Source organism: Vanellus vanellus, assembly GCF_965231255.1.
Source record: "Vanellus vanellus genome assembly, chromosome: 6".
Lineage (NCBI taxonomy): Eukaryota > Metazoa > Chordata > Aves > Charadriiformes > Charadriidae > Vanellus > Vanellus vanellus.
The window spans coordinates 27,303,500-27,325,359 of NC_138911.1; the positions used below are offsets into that span (position 1 = coordinate 27,303,500).

The 21,860-nt window shown below is 47.4% G+C and overlaps 2 protein-coding genes across 2 annotated transcripts; one reads left to right on the forward strand and one right to left on the reverse strand.

Annotated features, from left to right (window-relative positions):
• The first annotated feature begins 25 nt into the window (after positions 1-25).
• PSMC3 (proteasome 26S subunit, ATPase 3) lies at positions 26-8,581 on the forward strand. The gene is made up of 12 exons (XM_082484829.1): positions 26-245; positions 343-423; positions 4,590-4,715; positions 5,593-5,697; positions 5,792-5,854; positions 6,324-6,461; positions 6,601-6,744; positions 6,960-7,108; positions 7,592-7,688; positions 7,837-7,982; positions 8,172-8,253; positions 8,367-8,581. The coding sequence occupies exons 1-12, from the start codon at positions 219-221 to the stop codon at positions 8,475-8,477; spliced, it is 1,269 nt and encodes a 422-aa protein (XP_082340955.1). The 5' UTR covers positions 26-218; the 3' UTR covers positions 8,478-8,581.
• Positions 8,582-10,458: 1,877 nt separating this feature from the next.
• On the reverse strand, positions 10,459-21,478 carry LOC309673708 (transmembrane protein 178B-like; the record flags this gene model as incomplete). The annotated part of the gene is made up of 4 exons (XM_082485563.1): positions 10,459-10,703; positions 12,500-12,637; positions 13,885-13,998; positions 21,100-21,478. The coding sequence occupies 4 exons, from the start codon at positions 21,476-21,478 to the stop codon at positions 10,459-10,461; spliced, it is 876 nt and encodes a 291-aa protein (XP_082341689.1).
• Between the last annotated feature and the right edge of the window lie 382 nt (positions 21,479-21,860).

The following is a 21,860-nucleotide window of genomic DNA, read 5'->3' on the forward strand; positions in this document are numbered from 1 at the left end:
GGCCCCTCGCTACGCCGGCGGCAGATTCGGCAGAGCGGGCGGCGGCGACGGCGGAGGGGCCGCGGCGGGGCGCCCAGGAGAAGAGACGGGGGGTGGCGCGGGGCCTCCGAGCCGCCTGTCCCGTCCCGCTGCCTCCCGCCCTGCTGCCGCCGGGGAGAGGAGCGCGGAATCTGCCGCCCGGAATCGGCCGCGCGGTGCGCTTGCTGGCTGGGGGAAAGATGGCGTCGGTGTGGGATGAGTCCGAGGTGAGGGGCCGGGGCCGGGGGCCGGCGGCGGGCGCGGGGCTGCGGTGGTGGGGCTGGGCCCGGGCCCGAGGGTGACGCTGCCGTTGTGCCCCCGCAGGATGGCGTCGGCGAGGAGGTGCTGAAGATGTCCACGGAGGAGATCGTGCAGCGTACGCGCCTCCTCGACAGCGAGATCAAGGTAGCGGCCCAGGGCCGCCGGGACCCGCCGGGCCGGGCCGAGCCGTCTGCCTGCGGCGGGGCCGCCCCTCGGGAGCCCCGCGCTGCTGGTGCCCGGGGAGCGGCGGGGGGGGGAGGGGGTGGACGGGCTCGGCAGAGCCATGGGGGCAGAGCCGAGGGTAATGAAAAATAAGATGCAGTTAAGCCGATCGAGAACGGTAGATGGAGGAGTAGTTAGCCTGCAAGGCAGGGAACAAACACTAAAAGGGTAAGGACCCGAGGAAGCTGAGGGGACGGTTGTTCTGCAGAGCCGCGGATGCTTTAGGTAAAGACACAAGAGTCCCCCCGGCTCTCGGTGGCACAGGGGATGGGGAAGTCTGTTCCAAGGCCTGGGTCAGGTAGGATCATCGGGTAGTTCAGGTTGGAAGGAACTTGAGATCTCTAGTCCCACCTCCTGCTCAAAGCAGGGTCAGCCGTGACCCAGGCTGCTCAGGGCTTTGTCCAGTTGGATCTTGAAAGGCTCTAAAGACAGAGATTGCACCACTTCTTTGGGTGCTCTGTGCCACTGCTTGACTGTCCTTATGAGGATAAAGGTTTGCTTTACATACAGCCTGAACCTCTCTTGTTTCAATCTTTGTTGTCTCACCCGCCCACCGTGCACTGCTGTGAAGTGTCTGGTTCTGTTGCCTTGATATCTTCCCAGGAGTTCTCTTCTCCAGCCAAACAAGCCCACTTCCCTCACCTACTTCTCACAGGGCCTACGCTCCAGCTCTGCGGGCCATCTTGGTGGCCCTGTGCTGACCTCAGTCCAGTTTATCAATGTCTTTGCTGTATGAGGAGGCACAAAACTGGACAGAGAACTATAGATAGACTCTAACAAGTGTTGAGTAAAGGGGGCTGATCACTCCAGTTAGTACAGCCTGGGATGCTGTTTGCCACCCTTGCCGTCAGGCCACATTGCTGGCTGTTGTTCGGCTTATTGTCCATGGGAACCCACAGGTCCCTTCCACAGAGCGGGTCTCCAGCCTGTGTCATTGCAAAGTGCTCTTCCTTCCCAGGTGCGGGACTTTGCACTTGTCCTTGAATTTTGTAAGGTTTCTGTATGCCTATTCCTCCAGTCTCCCAAGGTCCCTCTTGGTGGCAGCCCTGCCCTCGAGCACAGAGGCTGTGTCCCCCAACTTGGTGTCATCTGCAAACGTGATGAGAGTGCACTCCATCCTCGTGTCTAGGTCATCCATAAAGATAGGACGGACCTTGGTAGACCTGTGCCAAGATAGACCCGTTTCACATAAAAGAGCACTTTTATCTTTAGTGTGTGTCTTTACTGCTCGATGTTAGCAATATTGAGGTCAATTATTTAATAAATTCTGCAGAGCAATTTCATCCTACTGCTTCAGGCTCCACAAGTAATTCTGACTTATTAACATACTTTCTTTAAAGACAGCAAAGATAAATGCATGTCTTATTTTCAAATTGCAGAATGCAGTAAGGAGTAAAAGCAGTTTTCTCTGCTTTATAGTTTATTGGCACCCTCCCTTCATGCAATTTTCCTTGAGTGTTTCCCAGACAATGTTTATTAAACCAAATTTCTAAATTTTTTGCATGTTATGTAACAGATACTGTATTGGCTCCTGTAATAGTTCTGTCCTGTGGTATGTGTTACAGCACAGTATAATGCTTAGGCATCAAGAGTTTTAAAAAGATAGTTTTTTAGAGCAGAGTGGATTTCCCCATTAAAGAGAATCACGTAAGCCAATTCAGGTGTTACCACTTCTGAGACCATTTGGTGCTCCAGTCGTTTCAGTGGGGATCACAAACTGTGTGATTTCAAACTGTTGTGACTAACCAGGAAAGAAAGGAAAATGTATGTGGGTGTCAGCCAGACAGCACTGAGAAACACCTGTATTGGGTGCCTTAGTCCTGGGTATAAATGGATGGTGAGTACAGAACTTAGAGGTGTTTGGTTTGGTTTTTTTTTTTCTTATAGGTGTTTTTCCTCATAGTTAGTAGAATCATAGAAAAGTTTGGGTTGGAAGGGACCTTTAAAGGTCATCTAATGCAACCCCCTGCACTGAGCAGGGACATCTTCAACTAGATCAGGTTGCTCAGAGCCTTGTCCAACCTAACCTTGAATGTTTCCAGGGCTGGGGCATCTACCAGCTCTCTGGGCAACCTGGTCCAGTGTTTCACCACCCTCACTGTAAAAATTTTTTTCCTTATAGCCAGTCTAAATCCACCCTTTTTTAATTTAAAACCATTATGCCTTCTCATATTGCTACAGGCCCTGCTAAAAAGTTTGTCCCCGTCTTTCCTGTAGGTCCTCTTTAGGTACTGAAGGGCCACAATAAGGTCTCCTCAAAGCCTCCTCTTCTGCAGGCTGAATAACCCCAACTCTCTCGGCCTGTCCTCATAGGAGAGGTGCTCCAGCCCTCTGATCATCTTCACGGCCCTCGTCTGAGCCTGCTTTAACAGGTCCATGTCTTTCCTGTGCTGAGGGCCCCAGAGCTGGACACAGTACTCCAGGTGGGGTCCCAGCAGAGCAGAGCAGAGAGGTAGAATCACCTCCCTCCACCTGCTGGCCACGCTTCTGTTGATGCAGCTGAGGATATGGTTGGCCTTCTCGGCTGGGCTGCTCTCAATCCCTTCATCCCCCAGCCAGTATTGCCCTGACCCAGCTGCAGGACCTTGCACTTGACCTGGTTGAACCTCATGAGGTTCACATGGGCCCACTTCTCAAGCTTGTCCAGGTCCCTCTGGATGGCATCCCGTTCCTTGGGTGTGTCAACTGCACCACTCAGGTTGGTGTCATCTGCAAACTTGATGAAGGTGCAGTCGATCCCACTATGTCATTGATGAAAATATTAAACAGTGCTGGTCCCAATACAGAACTCTGAGGGACACCACTTGTCACCAGTCTCCATATGGACATTGAGCCATTGACCACAGTAGTAGTAAAAGCCTCAGAAAAGTTAAAATTACAAAGAGATGTAGGAATTTGAGCTTTTTGTCATGCTACTAATATATGTTTGGTTTATTTCTTTTTTTTCTATAGAAAGGTTTTGTATGTTATTGAAGCCTAGGCCAAGGTTAATTCAAACCATAAATTACTGGTCATAAATTGAAAAAATGAGAGGTTACACAGGGGTATGAAGATGAGCTTGTCACTGTGAGGGCAGTCAGGCAGTGGAACTAGTTGTTCCAGAGAAATTGTATAGTCTCCGTCCTTGGAAGTTTTCAAGATTTAGTTGGGCAAAGCCCTGAGCAACCTGGTGAGAAGAGCCCATGGCTGACCCTGCTTTGAGCAGGAGGTTGGACTAGAGACCCCCCTGAGGTCCCTCCCATCCTGACTTGTCCTGGGAGTTCCACTGTTCTCCAAAGGACCTGGCTATCTTTGTGGGGAACAAGTACTGGGACGGAATAACACTCCAGTGTTAAATGTTTTACGTTTAAGGAGAACAAAAAGTATTTTTCCCTTAACAGAAGCAGTTGACGTGTTTGTTTCTTGTATGTAGGCCTCAATGTGTGGTATTGTAGAGACCTTATAAAAATGGCGCCTCGCTTTCTCTTTGTTCCACTGCGAGCCCTACTGCTCTCAGTAGGCACAGGACTCAGTTCTGCCATTCTCTGTTCATACTTTCAGTTTACTTGATTCTGTACTGTGATACTTTCCGTTTAGGGGTTTTCTGGCTGTTTGTTCCTATGCTATTGCATGTCATCGCCTCAGTGTTCCAGCACACAATTCTTCTTTAAACCCAGCAAAACATAACTTTAAAATTGGTGTGTGTACATGGATGCATATAGATATGCACATGCGTGTGTATATCTAGTTACCTGTATATCTGTATATATTAAAAATAAAACCCAAACCACAGTTGCCCTATCTAGATCATATTGCAACCCTGTAGGCTGATGCATTGATTAGGCTAAGGTTATCCAGTGACACTGGGAAGAAATTACTTAGGGATATTGATTAGTTGGAGACCAGAATGGACTGCATAGCTTTGATTCCTAACCAATTTTGGCTAATTTGCTGGCTTTTTCTCTTTTTATATTATGTTTCCTTTTATACCCACTGTTTTCTCAGACGTGTTTATATAACTGTTTTACTTTTGGAATAATGTATGAATTTTATCTTGCCTTAGTCTTCTGATATTATTCCTATCTCTTTCTTCTGTATACTGATTCCAGATCATGAAGAGTGAAGTACTGAGAGTGACCCATGAGCTTCAGGCCATGAAAGACAAGATCAAAGAGAACAGTGAGAAGATCAAAGTGAACAAAACACTGCCATACCTTGTCTCTAACGTTATTGAGGTGAGAGCAGCGCGCTCTTCCGCAGCAGTGTGAGACGTGTGCGCAATATAGATCAGGAGGGCGAAGGGCAGAAGAGCTCCTCAGTAATTTGAGACATTGCATATTCTCAAATGACTGATGCTCCTGGAGCCAGGACTTTCAGGTTTTTCTGTTGGTTTTGTTTGTGAGCTGGAAGTGCACGTCACTTGCCCACTTTTTGTCTGGGTCGTTCCTTAGGTGTTGGCTACTGCTTATCTGTACGTAACGTGGCCATCAGAGGGTGACACAGCCTCTCTTAGTGTAGACTTGGGCATGTGAAATTTGGTCCGTGCTTTCTGAAACTTGTGATACAGCGAGTGAAAAGCAGTGGCTCTGTTACTACATCACATTCTCTTTGTAATTCAGTAATTTTATTGATAGGCCCCAAAAAATCTGATCATTTTCTATTCTTTTAAAAAGGGGGGTTGGTTTGTACTAGCATTTTAAAATTTAATGAACTTAAGGCTTAATGTGAGCTGCTGTAATGGGAGAGTAAATCGGTGCCATTAGCTACTACTTTGTTCTGAACTTTATAGTGTCTTTCTATGCGCTGTCGTGTGCTGCTTCACAGAATCACAGAATGGTCAGGGTTGGAAGGCACCTCTGGAGATCATCTAGTCCAACCCCTCTGCCAGAGCAGGGTCACCTACAGCAGGTTGCACAGGATGGTGTCCGGGCGGGTTCTTCATAAGGAAGAAATTCATTTTTATAGGAAGGCTTTAATGCTTTCAGGATTCTATTGCTGATGGATGATGAGAAGTTTTATTTCTCGTACTGTGTGTAATTTAGAAGCGTTGGTCCTGGGGTCATCCTGCTAGCCTGGTTACAGTGTCGTGAAATGTCTCGCTCTGGTTTTCAGCTGCTGGATGTTGACCCCAATGACCAGGAGGAGGATGGAGCAAACATTGACCTGGATTCTCAGAGAAAGGGCAAGTGTGCAGTGATCAAGACCTCTACGCGCCAGGTGAGAGCCATGTGCCCAGCTAGGTGTGAGGAGTTCTGAAAAGGGCATTCTCCTAGTATGGCTGGGCTTGCTCGCTTCGATTTCTTTCCTACAGACATATTTCCTGCCTGTTATTGGGTTGGTTGATGCTGAGAAGTTGAAGCCTGGAGACCTAGTGGTGAGTGTTGCTGTTGTGACTGTTAGAGATGATGTTGGCCAGAAAATTACATATGTCTTGCTCTTTAGAAAAGAGACAAATCTGTCCAGATTACGCCAAGACCATTTCTGTACTAAAATTTTAATAAAAAGATATTAGGGATTCAGTCATATTTGTAGTATAGAAAAGTAGTTTGGGGTGCTGTGTGTTCTTTATACATACAGTTAGGTGCTGAAAATTTAGGTACCACCTTTGTAAAACCAATCTTTTGTAACACAAGTAAATTGGACCTTTTTAAAAATGTGCTAGGTTAGCTGTGGCATTGTCCGCTGTGGCATTGTCCACTGTGCCAATCTCTGGTGATTTGATGAGTGCCAATGTCAAAGCTGGTTATTCCTGTATCCCTGGGGTCTAGTGAATCATCTTTGATTGCATGTTTATTAATTGCTATCTGAAGGGCCTGTTAAAAGCAAACAACTTGTGTTTACAGGGGGTGAACAAAGACTCTTATTTGATCCTGGAGACTCTGCCTACCGAATATGATTCACGGGTGAAAGCCATGGAGGTGGATGAGAGGCCTACAGAGCAGTACAGTGACATCGGAGGGCTGGATAAACAAATCCAAGAGGTGATACTTTATGTTCAGTTTCTGGTGTGACTGAGGACAACAGTCTTTGAACTTCAGCTCAGAGCTTCAGCTCAAAGCAGGCAGCCTGGGTCTGTGGAGGAGAATGTGTTCATGTATTAATATTTTCCTTTTGCTGTAGCTCGTGGAGGCCATTGTCCTGCCAATGAATCATAAGGAGAAATTTGAAAACTTGGGTATACAGCCGCCCAAAGGAGTCCTTATGTACGGGCCTCCAGGAACAGGGAAGACGCTTTTAGCTCGAGCGTGTGCTGCCCAGACCAAGGTAAAAAAAACCTGTGAAAGCATGTGCTGCTGTAGAATAGTATCTGAAAAAGAACACCTCCAAGGGAAGAGGGGTCACACGTGCAAACTGCTGTTACAAAGGCTGGGATTTTCTTGTCTGTCTGCTTGCTTGGTTGTTTTAATTAAGGACTTCTTGTAGTACTCAGAACTGACCCTATTGAGAAATGAGGCATAGGATTCTCTTTCACTTCCCAGGCTACGTTCCTGAAGCTTGCAGGTCCACAGCTTGTGCAGATGTTCATTGGCGATGGAGCTAAGCTGGTACGTGATGCTTTCGCGCTAGCCAAGGAAAAAGCTCCTTCCATCATCTTCATTGATGAACTGGATGCCATTGGCACTAAAAGGTGAGATGTAGGCCATGCTGTAAAGGTCTTGGGAGCTGCCTAGAGCCGCCTTTGCCTGTGTATGTGAGGGAGGCCAAGCTTAAAGCATGACCTAGTCCGAAACAGCGTGTAAAGCAAATCACAAAGATAGCAGTTGTCACAATCCTCGGGCTCATCAGTGAAGTTCATGAGACTTGGGATCTACCTGATGGTCTCCTGCTGTATAAAACTGTTTTCTGATAACTGTATCAGGCACACATGGAGATGTTCACCCTCATTTACTACTTAGGCCCGGACAACATTAGCCCCATTCAGCGCTAAGAACATAGCTGCTGATGACAGTTATTCTCATCACAGGCCTCAAGGTAGGAATTCCTTTAGTTTGAAGGAGGAATTTGGCCAAGGAGTGTGAACTGCAGTCATCCTGTCTTTTTCTGTGATTAAAAGCATAGGGGCAGGGTGGTCATGTTCACGCTGATAGTTTTACCCTTGTTTCCTCCTCAGGTTTGACAGTGAGAAGGCTGGTGATCGGGAGGTTCAGAGGACCATGCTGGAGCTGCTTAATCAACTTGATGGTTTCCAGCCTAACACACAAGTCAAGGTTGGGATGTAGCAGAGTGCACTACTGAGGTCAAGGGCACTCTAGGAGGGGATGGAAAACAATGTCCAGGGAAGAAGCTTGGTGGATCCTTGGGGAGGATAGGCCTGTCCTCCAGGTGCCTCAGACTGATGATCCTACTTCTACTTAGGTGATCGCTGCAACCAACCGAGTTGATATCTTGGACCCAGCTTTGCTCCGCTCTGGACGATTAGATCGCAAGATTGAGTTCCCAATGCCTAATGAGGAGGCCAGAGCCAGAATTATGCAGATCCATTCACGCAAAATGAATGTCAGGTATGGAAGAGGCATGGCCTTCTGGGGCTATGTTTGTCACTTATGCTGTTACCTCAGGGCTGCGGACTGGTGGGTGCTGTCTTTTGTCGAGAGCTCATTGTTGGGTTTTAAGGAAGCTGTAGACCTTGCTTTTTCTATTTGGTATGTGATCTCAGACTTTTTTTCCCCCCCCCCTCCTGCTCACATCAGCCCTGATGTGAACTATGAGGAACTGGCTCGCTGCACAGATGATTTCAATGGAGCCCAGTGCAAGGCTGTGTGTGTTGAAGCGGTAAGTATTCCTCTGCAGCAGATAGGCGGGAAATGTGAAAGCTAGCATGGAGTAATTGCTTTGAAGTGATGTGGGGCTCACATGCTCTCTCTAAATACTCTGTCATTGGGCAGGGGATGATTGCCCTCCGTCGTGGAGCTACAGAGCTCACCCACGAGGACTACATGGAAGGAATCCTGGAGGTTCAAGCAAAGAAAAAAGCCAATCTGCAGTACTATGCCTGATCTCTGCCCAGTCAAGGTTGCGGCCCTGGCAGAGGACAGGACTAGACTGGACTGTACCATTTACCTTCTGTCTGGAAAAAATAAAGTGTTTTTTTCCTCTGAAAGCCAAATACGTGATGTGTTGGGGCTGTCACCCTTGCTCGGTGGTTCTGCATCTGCAAAAGGGAAGGTGTGCACCTCCTGTCCACAGTGCCCATCATGCTGCCTTTGGAGCCTCCTCCTGCTAGAACTGGATTAAATCCTGCTCTGCTACTTCTGAATGGGCACCAACAGGTTATACTGCAGTAAGTGTACTTGGAAATTGAGGAACTGCAGCTCAGACAGCATCCCCTGTTCTTACCTGTGCAGCCAGTGAACAGACTACAGCTTTGTTAAAGTCTTTGAAACTTTTGAACTAACACTCATTTTGCAAGGGAGAAGTGAACACGATTCACAAATGAATGATGTGTTAAATTTGTCATTTAACCATGGCCCTGGAAGCTTTAACATCTTTGCTGATATGTGTGTGAGCTCTCTGGTGAATCGCTCTGGTAATTAGAAATAATTCCAGGTTTCATCCACTGAGCAAGTCTTTCAGTACTTTTAATGCCAGTTGAGAATTACAACTTCCATTTAAAAATTACACTTTTCATAAATACACTGACTTTAGCATTAAATATCTTACATGCCACTGTATTGTATTTTAAATACAATGTAAACATCTCCAAATGCTGGCCATCTCATCTTTACCTGTGCAGTTTTTGGACACTTGGGAGAGGGGCAGGGATGTGAGGGAAGAAAAAAATAGATGAATGCAAGAAAAATGCACCCCACAGTACTGTGGCTGATGTTCCTGAGTTAGCCCTAGTACTTGCACTGGTTCCAAGGTCCTTACTGCTCATTTTGGAGAGGGGAGCTTGTTCCAGCAGAGCATGCGGCTTCTTGACACGCTGTGCTCAGGGGGCATTTGATATTAGAACGGGGCAAGTGGTGAAGTGAGCAGAAGCCACACATTCCTGAGCAAAATACATTGCAGTTCCTTTGGACATTAGAGGGGGCCGTACATCTTCTGCTAGTTTAGCAGTACTGCGATTTGAGCTTGGGGAGAATTACTCATCTCCTTTCACAGACCAGGAGTTGCACCCACAAGTTAGCTGGGGGGGTGAAAGTTGATCCCGGCAGCTCAAACTACGACATACTTTCAGAAATATACCCTGGCTTCTAGTGGAATAGTTATAAGCTGCGCGTTGCATATATCTCCCTGTTCAAACAAGGGTATGTTAGTTAGCCAAATGAGTAACCTCACCTGTGTAAGAAGCTGAGGAAAACTTTCCCCTCCTTTCCTAAAGCCAGGAAGAGTTTTTTTAGAGTCTTGCTGCTCAGTTACAGCCGGCTCTGTTTGGAAACAGCTTTAGTAGTGAGTAAATAGCTGATACCACAGCATGAAATAGCACAGATTTCTGATTTAAATGAATTAATACTAAGAATGGGCTAATTCTTTGGCCTAAACCTCGGCTTAGATCAAGGTTCTTTTGGGAACTGATGGCCTGAGCCAACACCAGACATGCCTGTTGCAAAAGTGTTCAAGCCAACTTCACGTAGCTCCTTGCCCCAATTTGGGTCTGAATTCCACAGACCTGCAGCAATAGAGTTGGTGCGTAAACATCCCTTACAACTGGACAATAACAGGACCATGGAGGTACAGTTCAAAAAACAGCACAAAAAAGACACAGCCTTGGACTTAATCCCTTGTAAACAGAAGAAAAGCAAATCAAAAGAACTGTCCCCCTTAAACCATCAATGAGTGAATCGCCAATAATTCAAACCTGGAGTTACTTGCAATGTCTGTGTCCGCGACTGGAGGCTGTAGCAGCATCCCACAGGCTGGTATTTCCACAGCTATGGTGCTGCTCTCCATACGCTGACACGCCACCTCTTCCTGGTGTTAACCCACAGCTCTGCCCAGGCTGCGCTTTCCAGTCTCTCCTCACTCCCTTCGAGGTCACACAGCCCCATTTTCTTGTCTGGGTTTTTGTACGGATGCCCGAGAAGTGTTGAGTGACGGGGCCAATGTGCAGAGGAACCCAGCCAGCAGGGTGAGGCCCAGGCCTCCCCAGGCACAGAACATGGACCAGCCATAGCCATGACTGATGTCCTCTGGCAGCCCATAGACGTAGCGAGGATAGCGAGATAACTCAAAATTGATCCCAGCTACACATGTGCAGAGTGAGATGATGCAGCATGTCCCTGCAGAAAAAAAGCAAGAGGGTTCTACACTGCCCTCAGAAAAGTTAATTATGCTCTACTTTTTTCCCTAGCTGTTTTCAAAATCAAGAATTGTTCCCCTTTTTTTTTTTTCGGTAGTCCTACCAGTCACTCTTACAAGGCGGGGGGAGGAGGGGGCAAAATATGTAGGACTACAGGATAACTCATTTCACAAATACCCAATGCCTTAGCTCCCTCTGTTGCTATTTCGAACTCAGTCACGTGTAGTTCATCGTGCTTCAATTCTCCATTTATTTCCAAAGACTAATGTCATCAGGTTCTGAACAGTACTTGGGCAGTGTCTCCTCTGGAAGGTGAATAGCTGCAGCCCAGGGCTGTAAAGGGCAGCACTGCTTGCTTTCTACTAGGAACACCCAGACTCCTGCCAGCTGTAGCTTAGACCCATAGAAAGTTCCCAGGTTTTTGTCATCTGCTACACATTCACTAAGCACCTATAGAGAGGAGCAAAAAGGCTGAAGAACTTACGACGCGAGACACTCGAGTATGTCTAACATACACTAGTACACCAGACTCAAGGTCGAGGTGATCATTTCATTCTCTCCAGCTCTGGATTTGTGTCTAAATACTAATGGCAGCTCTTAACGCTGACAGCACTCCCATCACAGTAAGTGCAGAAGCACTCGAAGGGGACCCAGGCTACCTGTGCCACTTATAGTATTTTACTCTCTCACTGCTGAGTGATAAAGAAATGAAAATGTTCCCAACGGAAACTGCGGTTAAGCAGCACATCAAGGACAGCACAAGCCTAACTTCCAGCCTTTTTAGCATCACACAGTGTCAGCAGGGAAGGTTTTTTTTGTACAGGTCCCCAAAAACACTCCTTGAGAGAAGGCTCGCTTATGGTAATGAAAGATTCCTCCCGCCCCCCCACCCCCGCCCCGCAAAGTGGCACCCTCCCAAAGTGGCACCAAACCAGTGTCACACCTACTTATTTAATTGAAATAGATGCTGTTATATCACCAAGTTCCTTGCTTGCAGCCATTATAGATGCTGACACCAGGCCTGTAGGCTAGCAGCTCTGGCTTTCAACTAGAGCCTCGTTTTTCATACTTGAAAATTGCCTCTTTATTGCTTGCAATTTAAGAGTCCCCATCCTTGGAGCATCTCAGTAGCTCATCCTTTTGGTGCATTTGTTGCTACTGTGCCCCTTTCAAATAAAGAAAAAACTGCCCATTTTTTGAGCTGAAAAATCAAAGTTCAGAAAAAGCTTTGGCCATGCAGAAAGTCTGCTCCCGGCCAGGAGGAACAGAAGTAACACCCCTGGCAAGCACTGAGCTCGTGTCCTTTCCACTGGGCCAACGTTCTCCAGGCTTGGCTGAGTTTGGACTTCATTGTTACCTGAAGATGTGAGCATCTCTGAGCAGCAGAAAGGTGCTCTACATCATTGGTTTTTTTCTTGTTTGTTAACATTCCCTAGGGAAAACTGAGCTGAGCTGTCTGACAGGAGCCACAGGCTCTACACACTCAGAGCAGGCAAGAAGCCTGTGCTCATTGTGCACATGGTCCCTGTGGCTACACACCAGCCCTCCAGAGCAGAAGGCTCATGTACGTAGAGCAGGGTCTACTCAGAAAGATGCAAGTACCCCTCCAAGCACAGGTCCTGCCCAGTGCTGGAAGTGGTAACTCCGCACTGTGCTGACGGTTTGCTGAACTAAAGAACTGCTGTTTGCTGTGGGCTGACTTTACTTTTAAAAGCACCTCCCCAGCCAGCAAGACTGACTGGGGTGACTTCAGGAGTAGAAGTGAAAGGCTCTCACCTCCCATTAGGAAGAGCAGCCCAGCCACATACTGCATGAGCTCCTGCTGTTTGCAGCAGCCCAGCACACCAATGATCCACCCAAACAGGATGATGGAGACTGCCATGCCAATGAAGCCAGCTGTCATCCTCCGCAGATCTGAGGAAAGAGAAAGGAAAAAAGCAAGAAAGAAGACGTGAAGATGGCAGCACCCAGACAGCACAGCCAGGGCAGAGTCCAGATAGATTTGGATTTTCTGGTTCTAAAGTTTATACTTCACCCATGGATGCCTCCTCCTGTAGCTTCTTTGAGGTAGATAGTTTGTCCATCACACTGAAACTAGGGGAATCCAGCTAACTCAACTCGCTTCTGCTGGGCACTGTACAACTAGAGAGCATTTCTGTCCTGATCAAGAGGGATACTGGCCAAATACTCCCCAACATGGGACAGAAGGAGTGCATTATGAATTCAGCAACGATTTGTAAATGTTAGTACTGCAAGGGCTTGTTGTTGGGTTTTTTTTGTGGTGTGTTTCTTTGGGATGGAGTTTGTTGGGTGAATGTCTGCTGAAAATAGAAATAAAAGAAGCGAGAAGGACTGCTGAAGAGAAGTAAAGGACTAGCGCATGGAAGGCAGATAGCATGAACTGAAAAGAAGAATAGTGGGAGGACAGAAGCAGACAGCTGATTAATACAGTATGATGGGAACAACTCCAGTAACAATCTCTAAAAAAAAACGCTTGGGCACCAGTGGTATGAACAGCACTTTGTCATCCATAATACAAGCGCTGTTCTTGTCTCCTCCTAGCTGGGGTTCCTCAGCACTGAGCCTCACATGACAGGGGTTAGGCAGAATTATGTGAGGCAACAGAACCAGAAAACAAACACAGACAGAACCAGGAGCAGAAAAACCCTGACTAAATCATTCTCAGTGACAGGCTGTTGGTCAGTCACCTGTGTGGGAAGGACTTGGACATGAGGCAGCTTGTAGGCCAGCAGCTGGTAACATGAGGTTGCAAAGTCAAACTGAGATGTTCCCTAAAAGAGCTAGTTGCCGGGGTCGCTGGTGTGCACACAGAAAAATGCAACAAGATCTATACAGACTATATAGGGATGCAGCACCTTTGCTGTAATCCATCTAGGAATTGTCTGTCCCCAGATCCAGAATGTGATTACACCTTGCAACACACTACACACACGCCTGTATTCCTGAATCCACCGCTTAAGCCCCTCCAAAGCTGATGTCCCCTTCCAATTCTACTGTCAGCTGCTTGCCCTTCCTCACACCCAAACCAGTATTTATGCTTAGAGCCCAGTGATGACTGGCTGATTCAGAGCCCTCACTGGGCACTGAATTGAAGCATTAAGTAATCCAAACAGTCTTGTACGCTGCTTTGGGTTACTTACGGAGCGCGTGCCACTCATCCTGCCGGATGGTGTTTGTGATGTTGATGGGTAAGTTGCGAGGCAGAGAGCTGGAGGTGTAGTGGTACTTCACAGCAGTGCAGCGCTGAATAACTCCTGTAAAAAGAGACATCAGTGTGAAACAGCATGAAAGCCTTGTGCCTTGCCCTTGCTGCTGAGTTGGCTGGCCCAGCACAGCTCCCACAGGGGAAGCCTTAGTTCAGCAACAGAGCAAATGTAACCAAAAAAAATATAGCTGTTTACTTCAAAGGCTTTGAGGAGGAGGAGGAGGAGGTAGCCTTGTTACAAAGAAACACCAGCAAAGAGGGAGGAGGGTGCTGACCCAGGCAGGCTCCAGAAATTAACAGCTAAAGGTAAACAGTAACAACAGTCACCAAAACCAGCTGCAGAAGCTTCCTAGAGGAACTGGTACGATGTCTTTGGGATGGCTGAGGAGACAAGAAGGTGGCTGAGTACCAACAGGGCTGCTTTGTCTCCAAGAAGGCAGAGTTGAATCACTTTTTGAAAATTTTGAATGAATGCTGGGCTGAGAAGAGAACTGCATGGGAGAAAAGTTTGAATTCACTCCAGTAGTCATTGACTCTTTGCTTCACTTTCAATGAACAATAGTACCCAAGTAGGCTTGTTTCAATTATAGCTTAAAGAAAAGTGTACCCAATGCAAATGTGAACCTACATGCAGGCCCTTCTTGAAAGGGATATTTAGTTTAGAAAACAACCAGTAATTAACAGAGAAGATACTAGGGAGTGGAGGGAGAGGAAGGTGCCTTAGCCTCCCTGTTATAAATAAAGCTGGGGCCAGGGGAAGGGAGGGAGGGAAATAGACATGGATGTTGTGGTGGAAGAGAAAACCAGAAAGGTAAAAGAGCTAAATAGTACAACAGCTACAGGGTCATTACCACTGTTTGAATGCTGGGGCAGAAGAACCATTCAGAAACAATCAGTTGGCCAGTGAGCTAATTAAGCTGGTGAACAATAACTAGCAAGAGAGCTGCAGACTCGGTGATCTGCTTTGCAAAAGACGCTAGGAAACCCAGGAGAAGAAATGGGCTTTGTGCTGCTCTGGCAGCAATGGGCAGCACGATTTTGTTCTCTAACAACATTCACTGGGACTGTACTGACCCGGTTCCTGCAAGGCAAAGAGGAAGCCCTGGCTTCACAAGATTAGGAGTTGCACACAAGAGGCCCAGCCATCAGGCCAGGGAGGGAAAGGTGATCTGAATTTCCCCACATTAACAAAACAGTGACATTTATTACTGAGTGGAACAAGCAGAGATGTAAAGAACATGCCCCAAAAGGGGAAAATCAAAGCTAGAGTTCCAAAAGCCTCTGAGCAGCAAAGCATCTCAAGTGGGCCCCCATCCTCACCTGTGCTTCCCGCCACCCCCTTCCTCTGCTGCAGTTCCCTGCTGCCTCCCCCGACACCGCAGGGCACTGGCAGCCATACAACCATCCAGGGTTGCTGCCATTCACCTTCAGCCACTTGCCCTCACCCTGCGGAGCAGTACATACTCCTCATGGTTATTTCAGAACAAGTCTGTGGTGCCACCTGAGCAAATGGATCAGCAAGACAGCCCTGTAACAGAGGATGCCAGTCCATTTGCAAAAGCCCTGTAAACATCTGAATTAAGAACTTAGGCCATGTACAGCACATCACGGTATCTAATTAAATTTCACCTGTAACTGTTGACTGAATGCAGTTTCAATATTGACATGGTTTACATGTGTGGTTGAAAAATATGTCTATGGTACAATAAGGACATCATTTTTTTGATTACAATGCACTGGATTCATTAAAAGTAAGATCTATGCACTTACATATTCTGATTCTAAAAGTACTATATATGAAGTAGTACTTTATATAAGAGCAAGGATTACTACTTTTATAGCTCATTAAAGAAAAATCCAAGACTAGAGACGTACATCCCTTATGATCAAAGCTATGGACTCCTCAGCTAAAACGTCACTGAGAAAATCTTTGCTCTGTATTATTACAAGAGTTTACACGTAGACTCAAAGTAAAACCTCTCCGCCTTCTATACAAATCAGGTTATTCAGAAGTTTTCAAATATCAATCCATTCGGCCTCTGGTTTAAAAACTTTACTCCTAATCCTTTCTTCTCCAGAATTCAAAGTGCTAATTTTATGTAGGTAGCACATATAATTATATTAAAACAGCAAGTTTGCAAAATGAAGAGCTCGGGAGTTAACGAATTTTAGGGTTTATGCTCAGCGCTGACCTCTAATCCATGGGCTTGGTGACAGCCTTTGATTACATCAGCACAAGCCATTTTTCCAATAAGATTCCCATTTCTCTGAGAGCACAGGCTGGAGCTGCCCTGGTGTGAGCCACCACAGGCAAAACAAAGGAGGCCTCTCTCTGCAGATCTACTAGAAAAGCTGAAACAGGTAGGCAAGAGAGTCAGGGAATTAGGGAAGCAGTGAGGGTAAACTCTCAGTTGAATACCTACCTACTTTCTCCCAGAAAATTATAATATGCACCCAGGCAATCTGCAGTAGCCAGATTTTGCATCTGCAGTCACTAGTTCATGCTTCCTATTTTCTGAGTGAATCTCAGTCTAATTTGCAGAGATGCTACGCATTCAAATATAGCCAGCTACTCCATGGGGCCACATTCAGAGTGACAGAACACCTTGGTCTCTAAGTACTCAAGGAAAAAAAAATAATCAGGTTTGCAGTCTTAAAGTTATTGCAAAGTCAAAGGAATTTCAGAGGTACTCCAGCAAGTCTTTTGTCGTAAGCCCTTACATACCTTAAATCGCAGTCTATAAAACAGGGACAGCATCCTGCCCTCCATTTCAGAAACCTGCTAGCAAAGTGATTTTGCTTTTGTTCATAACATGCTCACATGAGCACCATAAGAAAGGCTGCCAAAATGAAAAACTTTGCCTTCAGGCAACAGCTTGAATAGAATGGAGTCATGTGGAGAACAAGTAAGTGAGCCTTGTCTTTTTTGGCACACAAGTAAGTTGAGAACACAGGACAGAAGGGGGCAGGTGCTCATGCCTTTAGCTTACCTTAAAGCACATAGACAGAAAAAGGTTACACAGACAACCTGATCCTAGCATTTCTTAGGGGCATTAAAAGAACACTGTGAAATTTCCACTGCATGTGCAATTTTCTTGATTAAAAAATAAACATAAGAAGCAATGAACTGCGTCCAGCAGTGTCACATTGACACTTTCATGGCTGAGCTATATGCCTATGTCCTCCCATGGCCAACATTGTTTCTCGCACCTTGTCCTCAACGTGTTTTTTTTCCTCCCTCGGGATTCCTCTCCCATACCCTCCCACAACCTTTGGGACACTATACATGAGTGGCCCTGCACAAGTCCTTTCTTCTGATTGAACACGAAGGCTGGGAAAGATCAGAGGATGCTGGATAGAAATAATTTCTGGACCTCCAAATACCCAGGCAGAGCACAGGCCCCTTGACCCTGAGATGCCAGACACCTGGAAACCCAGACCAAGGCCTGGGTTTTTGTAATCCTGGGCTCAGCACACCACGACTTTCTCTCAGTTCAGTTTTCATCTCTCTCTGACTTTGCAACGTGCGAGTTTTCTTCTTTTTGCTGCCTATGTGCCAGCATTATGAGGAGGAAATGGAGTTCTGCTACGTGGCCCAGTCCTATCTTAGAGCAGTTTGGCTCTAAAGACAAACGTTGACCTCTGGGAGAGACCCTCTCCTTCTCACCACCAGCAAGGCCAGGGAACAGCCATGGGCAGTTAACAGTGAGCTACCACATGAGCTCTCTCCCTCCCCTCCCTTACGCCCCAGGACCAAGTGGCCACTGAAGCTCCCTGGCCTATTCGTGCCATTTCTGCCCAGGACTGTGGAGAGTATCACAGCTATGGGATCATTCTGTTCACATCATCACCCAAAGGCCACTAAATCTATTTACTGACAGATCATATTTACCAATGGCCATGACCAAACAGACTGTTTATGAAATATGCCACTGTAATAGATGTTCTACAGACCTCATAGTCATTCCTGTAACTCTTTCAATTTATCATCAGTTGGAAAGGATGGGAAGTACAGTCACCAGGACTGAGCCTGAGTCTCTCAAGGGCCTCATTACTGCCACAAACTGTTGTGTTCCTTTGCTTAAACATCCAGTGGTTCTTCTCACTTTCTCAGCTACATCATGGTACTAAGAAGTCATTTTTGCCCAGTATATGTGAGATGTACCAGTCCCACACCAGAGTTTTTTTCAGAGCAAGCTTGAAAAGCTATAAAATCGCCAGTTTATGAACAGTGATGAACCTTTTCCTTTTAAATTCCTTCAACTTACTGGTGTTAAAATGCCTGTTGTTCAAATGAACCCACCAAGTCATCCAAAGCAGCCTATCAGAATGAATCTTTCCTAATCAATAATTTTCTACTGTCACCACTTTGTAAGCAACATTTTTTTCACATTAATAGAGAAGACCACTAAACAGCATATAATAAATCCCTGCAAGACCTCACTACTTAAGAATTCTCCATGTGAAAGGTTTTTGTTGCAGCATCAGTTATCCAGTGTGTAATCCACACAGCACAGGCTCTACAAGACAGTGCACAGTAAGTTCTTGCACTCACAGAGTCCCTCCCTACACACACACACACAGATCTTCTTCGTCTCCCCACCAAGTGTTTCAGTTCTTCAGCTGTTTTCTTTTACCAACTGCTAATCCCAGTTTCCCCATTTGGTTTGCATGTTATTTCTTCTTTTGCCTTCTTAATTGTATTTTTAAAATGAAACTATCTATTTTTTCACAGTTCCAAAATAGTGATTTTGCATTTTAAGAAAAATCCCACACATCATTCCCCTCTTACATTTAAGCATTTCCCACCTCTCAGTTTTGCACTACATTTTTTGACTCTTGCTTTTTCCTTTTAAATATGAAGTGAATATATTTTACACTTTTTAAAAAATATATATTTTAGATATATAAATGTATGCATGTATATGCATCATCAGCTAAAATGCTCAAGTATGAAAATTTCCACAGAATTGCTTTGTATTAATAGCAGTAGATAAATACAGGACTAAAAATCCGTGGAATTATCTAAATGGATAAGGGTATTTATGGACTTAGTCATTTATGCAGAATTCAAGAGAGACCCAGAAAGAAAAGAAACCTTATTCCAGAGGCACTAGAAAAACAGAGTATAAACCCAAACCAAAATTACCATAGGACTGTCACAAAAAAAACCCCAAACTCTACTCCTTTGTCACTAAAAGCCTATAAAAATCTCTAATAATCTCTAATTTAAGGAATATAAGATGGCATCATACATCACTAACGAGCTAGCTGAAAACTTAATGCAAAACAAGGAGAAAGTAGGACTTTCAGAGGTGCACAGCAGTGATCTCCAACTCACACTAGGACAAAAACTCCCATTTTTGCTTTTTGGAACCCCTAGACCTAATACCATACTTGAGAGAACAGCTCAGCCACAGCCACACCTGACAGTTGGCCAGAAAAGGCTGCTTAATCACAACTGTGATCAGAGAAAAGATAGACACAGCGGGAACAAGGAAAGGCTGCTAGTAAAGCAGGTCAGGGGAAGGGATAAGAAAAGAGTCATATCTATTTAAAGATCTGACTCTACAAGAACTATTATTAATAATTTCCCTCTATAAGATAACGCATAAATCTTTACAGTAGCAACTGCAGACCTAATAGGCAAAGAATATGAGGGAAGCAAGGCTTGTAGGGAAAGGCAAAGTCTTTTATTAGAACAGCTGAAGAAAAAAAAAGAAAGTAGAAGGTAAACCTTTTGGATTTAAGTCCCTCCAGTTTTACAAATCATATCCTGAGGAAGATCATTCACCACACTCTAACGCCCTTGTGCATGCAGAATGCAGACTCTATGCTCTCTGTCTGACCGTTGTAGTGTTGGGAAAATACCTCAGCAACAGAACTACTGAGGACCAAACTAGCATTCTTCCCATCCCTTCCCCCAGCCTTTGCTAACCTCAAGGGGAGCTGAAAGCATCTGGCTTGATGTGAAGCAAAATAATAGATAAATATTTTACATGACAGGCATAATTAATAGAAAGAAATTAATGAGCTGCCTTTTAGTGAAATTAGATCAATGTGGAAATAAAAAAGAAAATGCATAAAATGCATCCTAGGAGATTAAATAGAGAAAGAAGCTAATCACACAGCACTAGAGTTTCTAAAAGTAAGACTCACTGCTGTGCATTGGAAAGAACGGACAAAGACGAGCTGAGCTTCACAGTGCCAGTCTATCCATCCTCTGCTGTGCAGGACTGGCGTCACAGTTGGAAGCCACGCTGAAGAACTGCTCCCACTTTCTTAAGATAGCATTTCCATTTTTTGCCTCAATGGAAGCACTTCTCCCAACTCCTACTCTCCCTGTGCTAATATGTACCTGCTGGAACAATAAGTCCTGTTATTTATCATTAACCATTCACAGCATTTCTTATCCTAAGCCTCTTTTATATGTAATTTATTTTGACTTCATGGGTCAGCCCACTATGTTATTTGTACCATCCAGTCCAGGAATTTCACTCGTGTTTTGTGAACTGCTAGGCTTTGTACTGTGCGATACAATAGTAGATGATCCACAGCTTTCTCTCCTGTCACCCCCAGAGTCCTGAGTGACATCTGCCACCATGAAGGCCTGGCACTCCACTGCAGCGAGAACTCCCCCATGCTAGAACAGGAACAACAGGTCCCTTTCCTCTTACTGCAACCATCACAGAGATATAAACAATACTATACATTTCTCAGCGCTCAATAACAAGAAGGTGCTAGGGTTAGGAGAATGCCCACTGAGACCTTGCTCGAGTGTCAGGCCCTGCACTGGGCCACAGAAGGGGCTCTCTGAGGACGAGGTCCCACCCAGCACTGCAGCATTTTAAGCAGACAGAGAGGCGTACAAGACCCCGGGATGGGGTCAGGGCCACGCTCGCCGCTTCCCTCACGCCAGGGGACACCTGGAGCAACGGGGACCTTGAGAGGCTGCATCCGCGCCCTGCCGCCGGCCTGTTCACACCACAGCAGCGGTAGCCACGGCCCCGCCCGCAGACCCGGGGACCCGCCGGGCCGTGCCTGCAGCCGCGCTCAGCACCACGGACAGCGGCGGGCCCCACCGCCTCCCGCCGGGGCCGGGGCCGGGGCCGGGGCCGGGGCCACCCCCTCTCCCCCTCCGTCGCCGCACCTTTCCGGATGAGCTCCTCGCTGTCCGGCTCGTAGCCCGCGCGGTGGCAGCGTCTCCAGAGCCCCGAGACGGTGGAGTTGAAGCGGCGGCCGCAGTGCGAGTCCAGAGCGGCGGCGGCGGCGGCCGGGGCGGGGGCCGGGGGCCGCCCGGGTAGCAGGGCCCGCGGGGGCCGGGCGCGGAGCGGCAGGTGCGAGCTGGGCGCCGACATGGAGCCGGGCGGGTCGCTGCGCTTGTGGCCGAAGCCCCGGCAGCGCTCACGGTGCCGCCGCGCGTCCGTCTCGTACCAGGAGTCGGTGCCGATGGCCACGGCCAGGAGGGCGAGGGCGGCAGCAGCCAGGAGCAGCCCGGAGCCGCTCAGCGCCTGAGCCGCGGCCGCCATCTTACCGCGCCGGGGGCGGCAGGGGCGGGCGCTTCCCCTGCAGCCCGGCTGGGGGCCTCCGCCCGCCGCGCCGCCCCCGGAAGGGAAACGGGGCCAGCGCCCCCCGCTCCCCTACACCGGGCCGCGGTCCGAGCTCGGTGTTGCACCGGTGCAGCCCCGGGGCATTCAAGGCCTGGTCTCAAGGGGGTCCCGCCGCCTCCGCCACAGCGCCCGGCGAGGGGACCCAGCCCGGCTCCTGCTTCGCGGCACGAGGCCCCTCGTGGCCCGCGCGCGGGACAACGGCCGCGCTAACGGCCCGGCCGCGCGCAGCTGAACGGCCCCGGGGGCAGCCCGTCTCTCGCCCCGCGGCGGTGCGCGCGGGCCGGGCGGCGATAGCGGCAGC

Excerpts from the sequence above, each read along its gene's own strand:
- PSMC3 (XM_082484829.1), top strand. The coding sequence starts at position 219 with ATGGCGTCGGTGTGGGATGAGTCCGAG. Across the intron at positions 246-342 it reads CGGTGTGGGATGAGTCCGAG|GATGGCGTCGGCGAGGAGGT; the intron begins GTGAGGGGCCGG and ends GTGCCCCCGCAG. Across the intron at positions 5,855-6,323 it reads TGAAGCCTGGAGACCTAGTG|GGGGTGAACAAAGACTCTTA; the intron begins GTGAGTGTTGCT and ends TTGTGTTTACAG.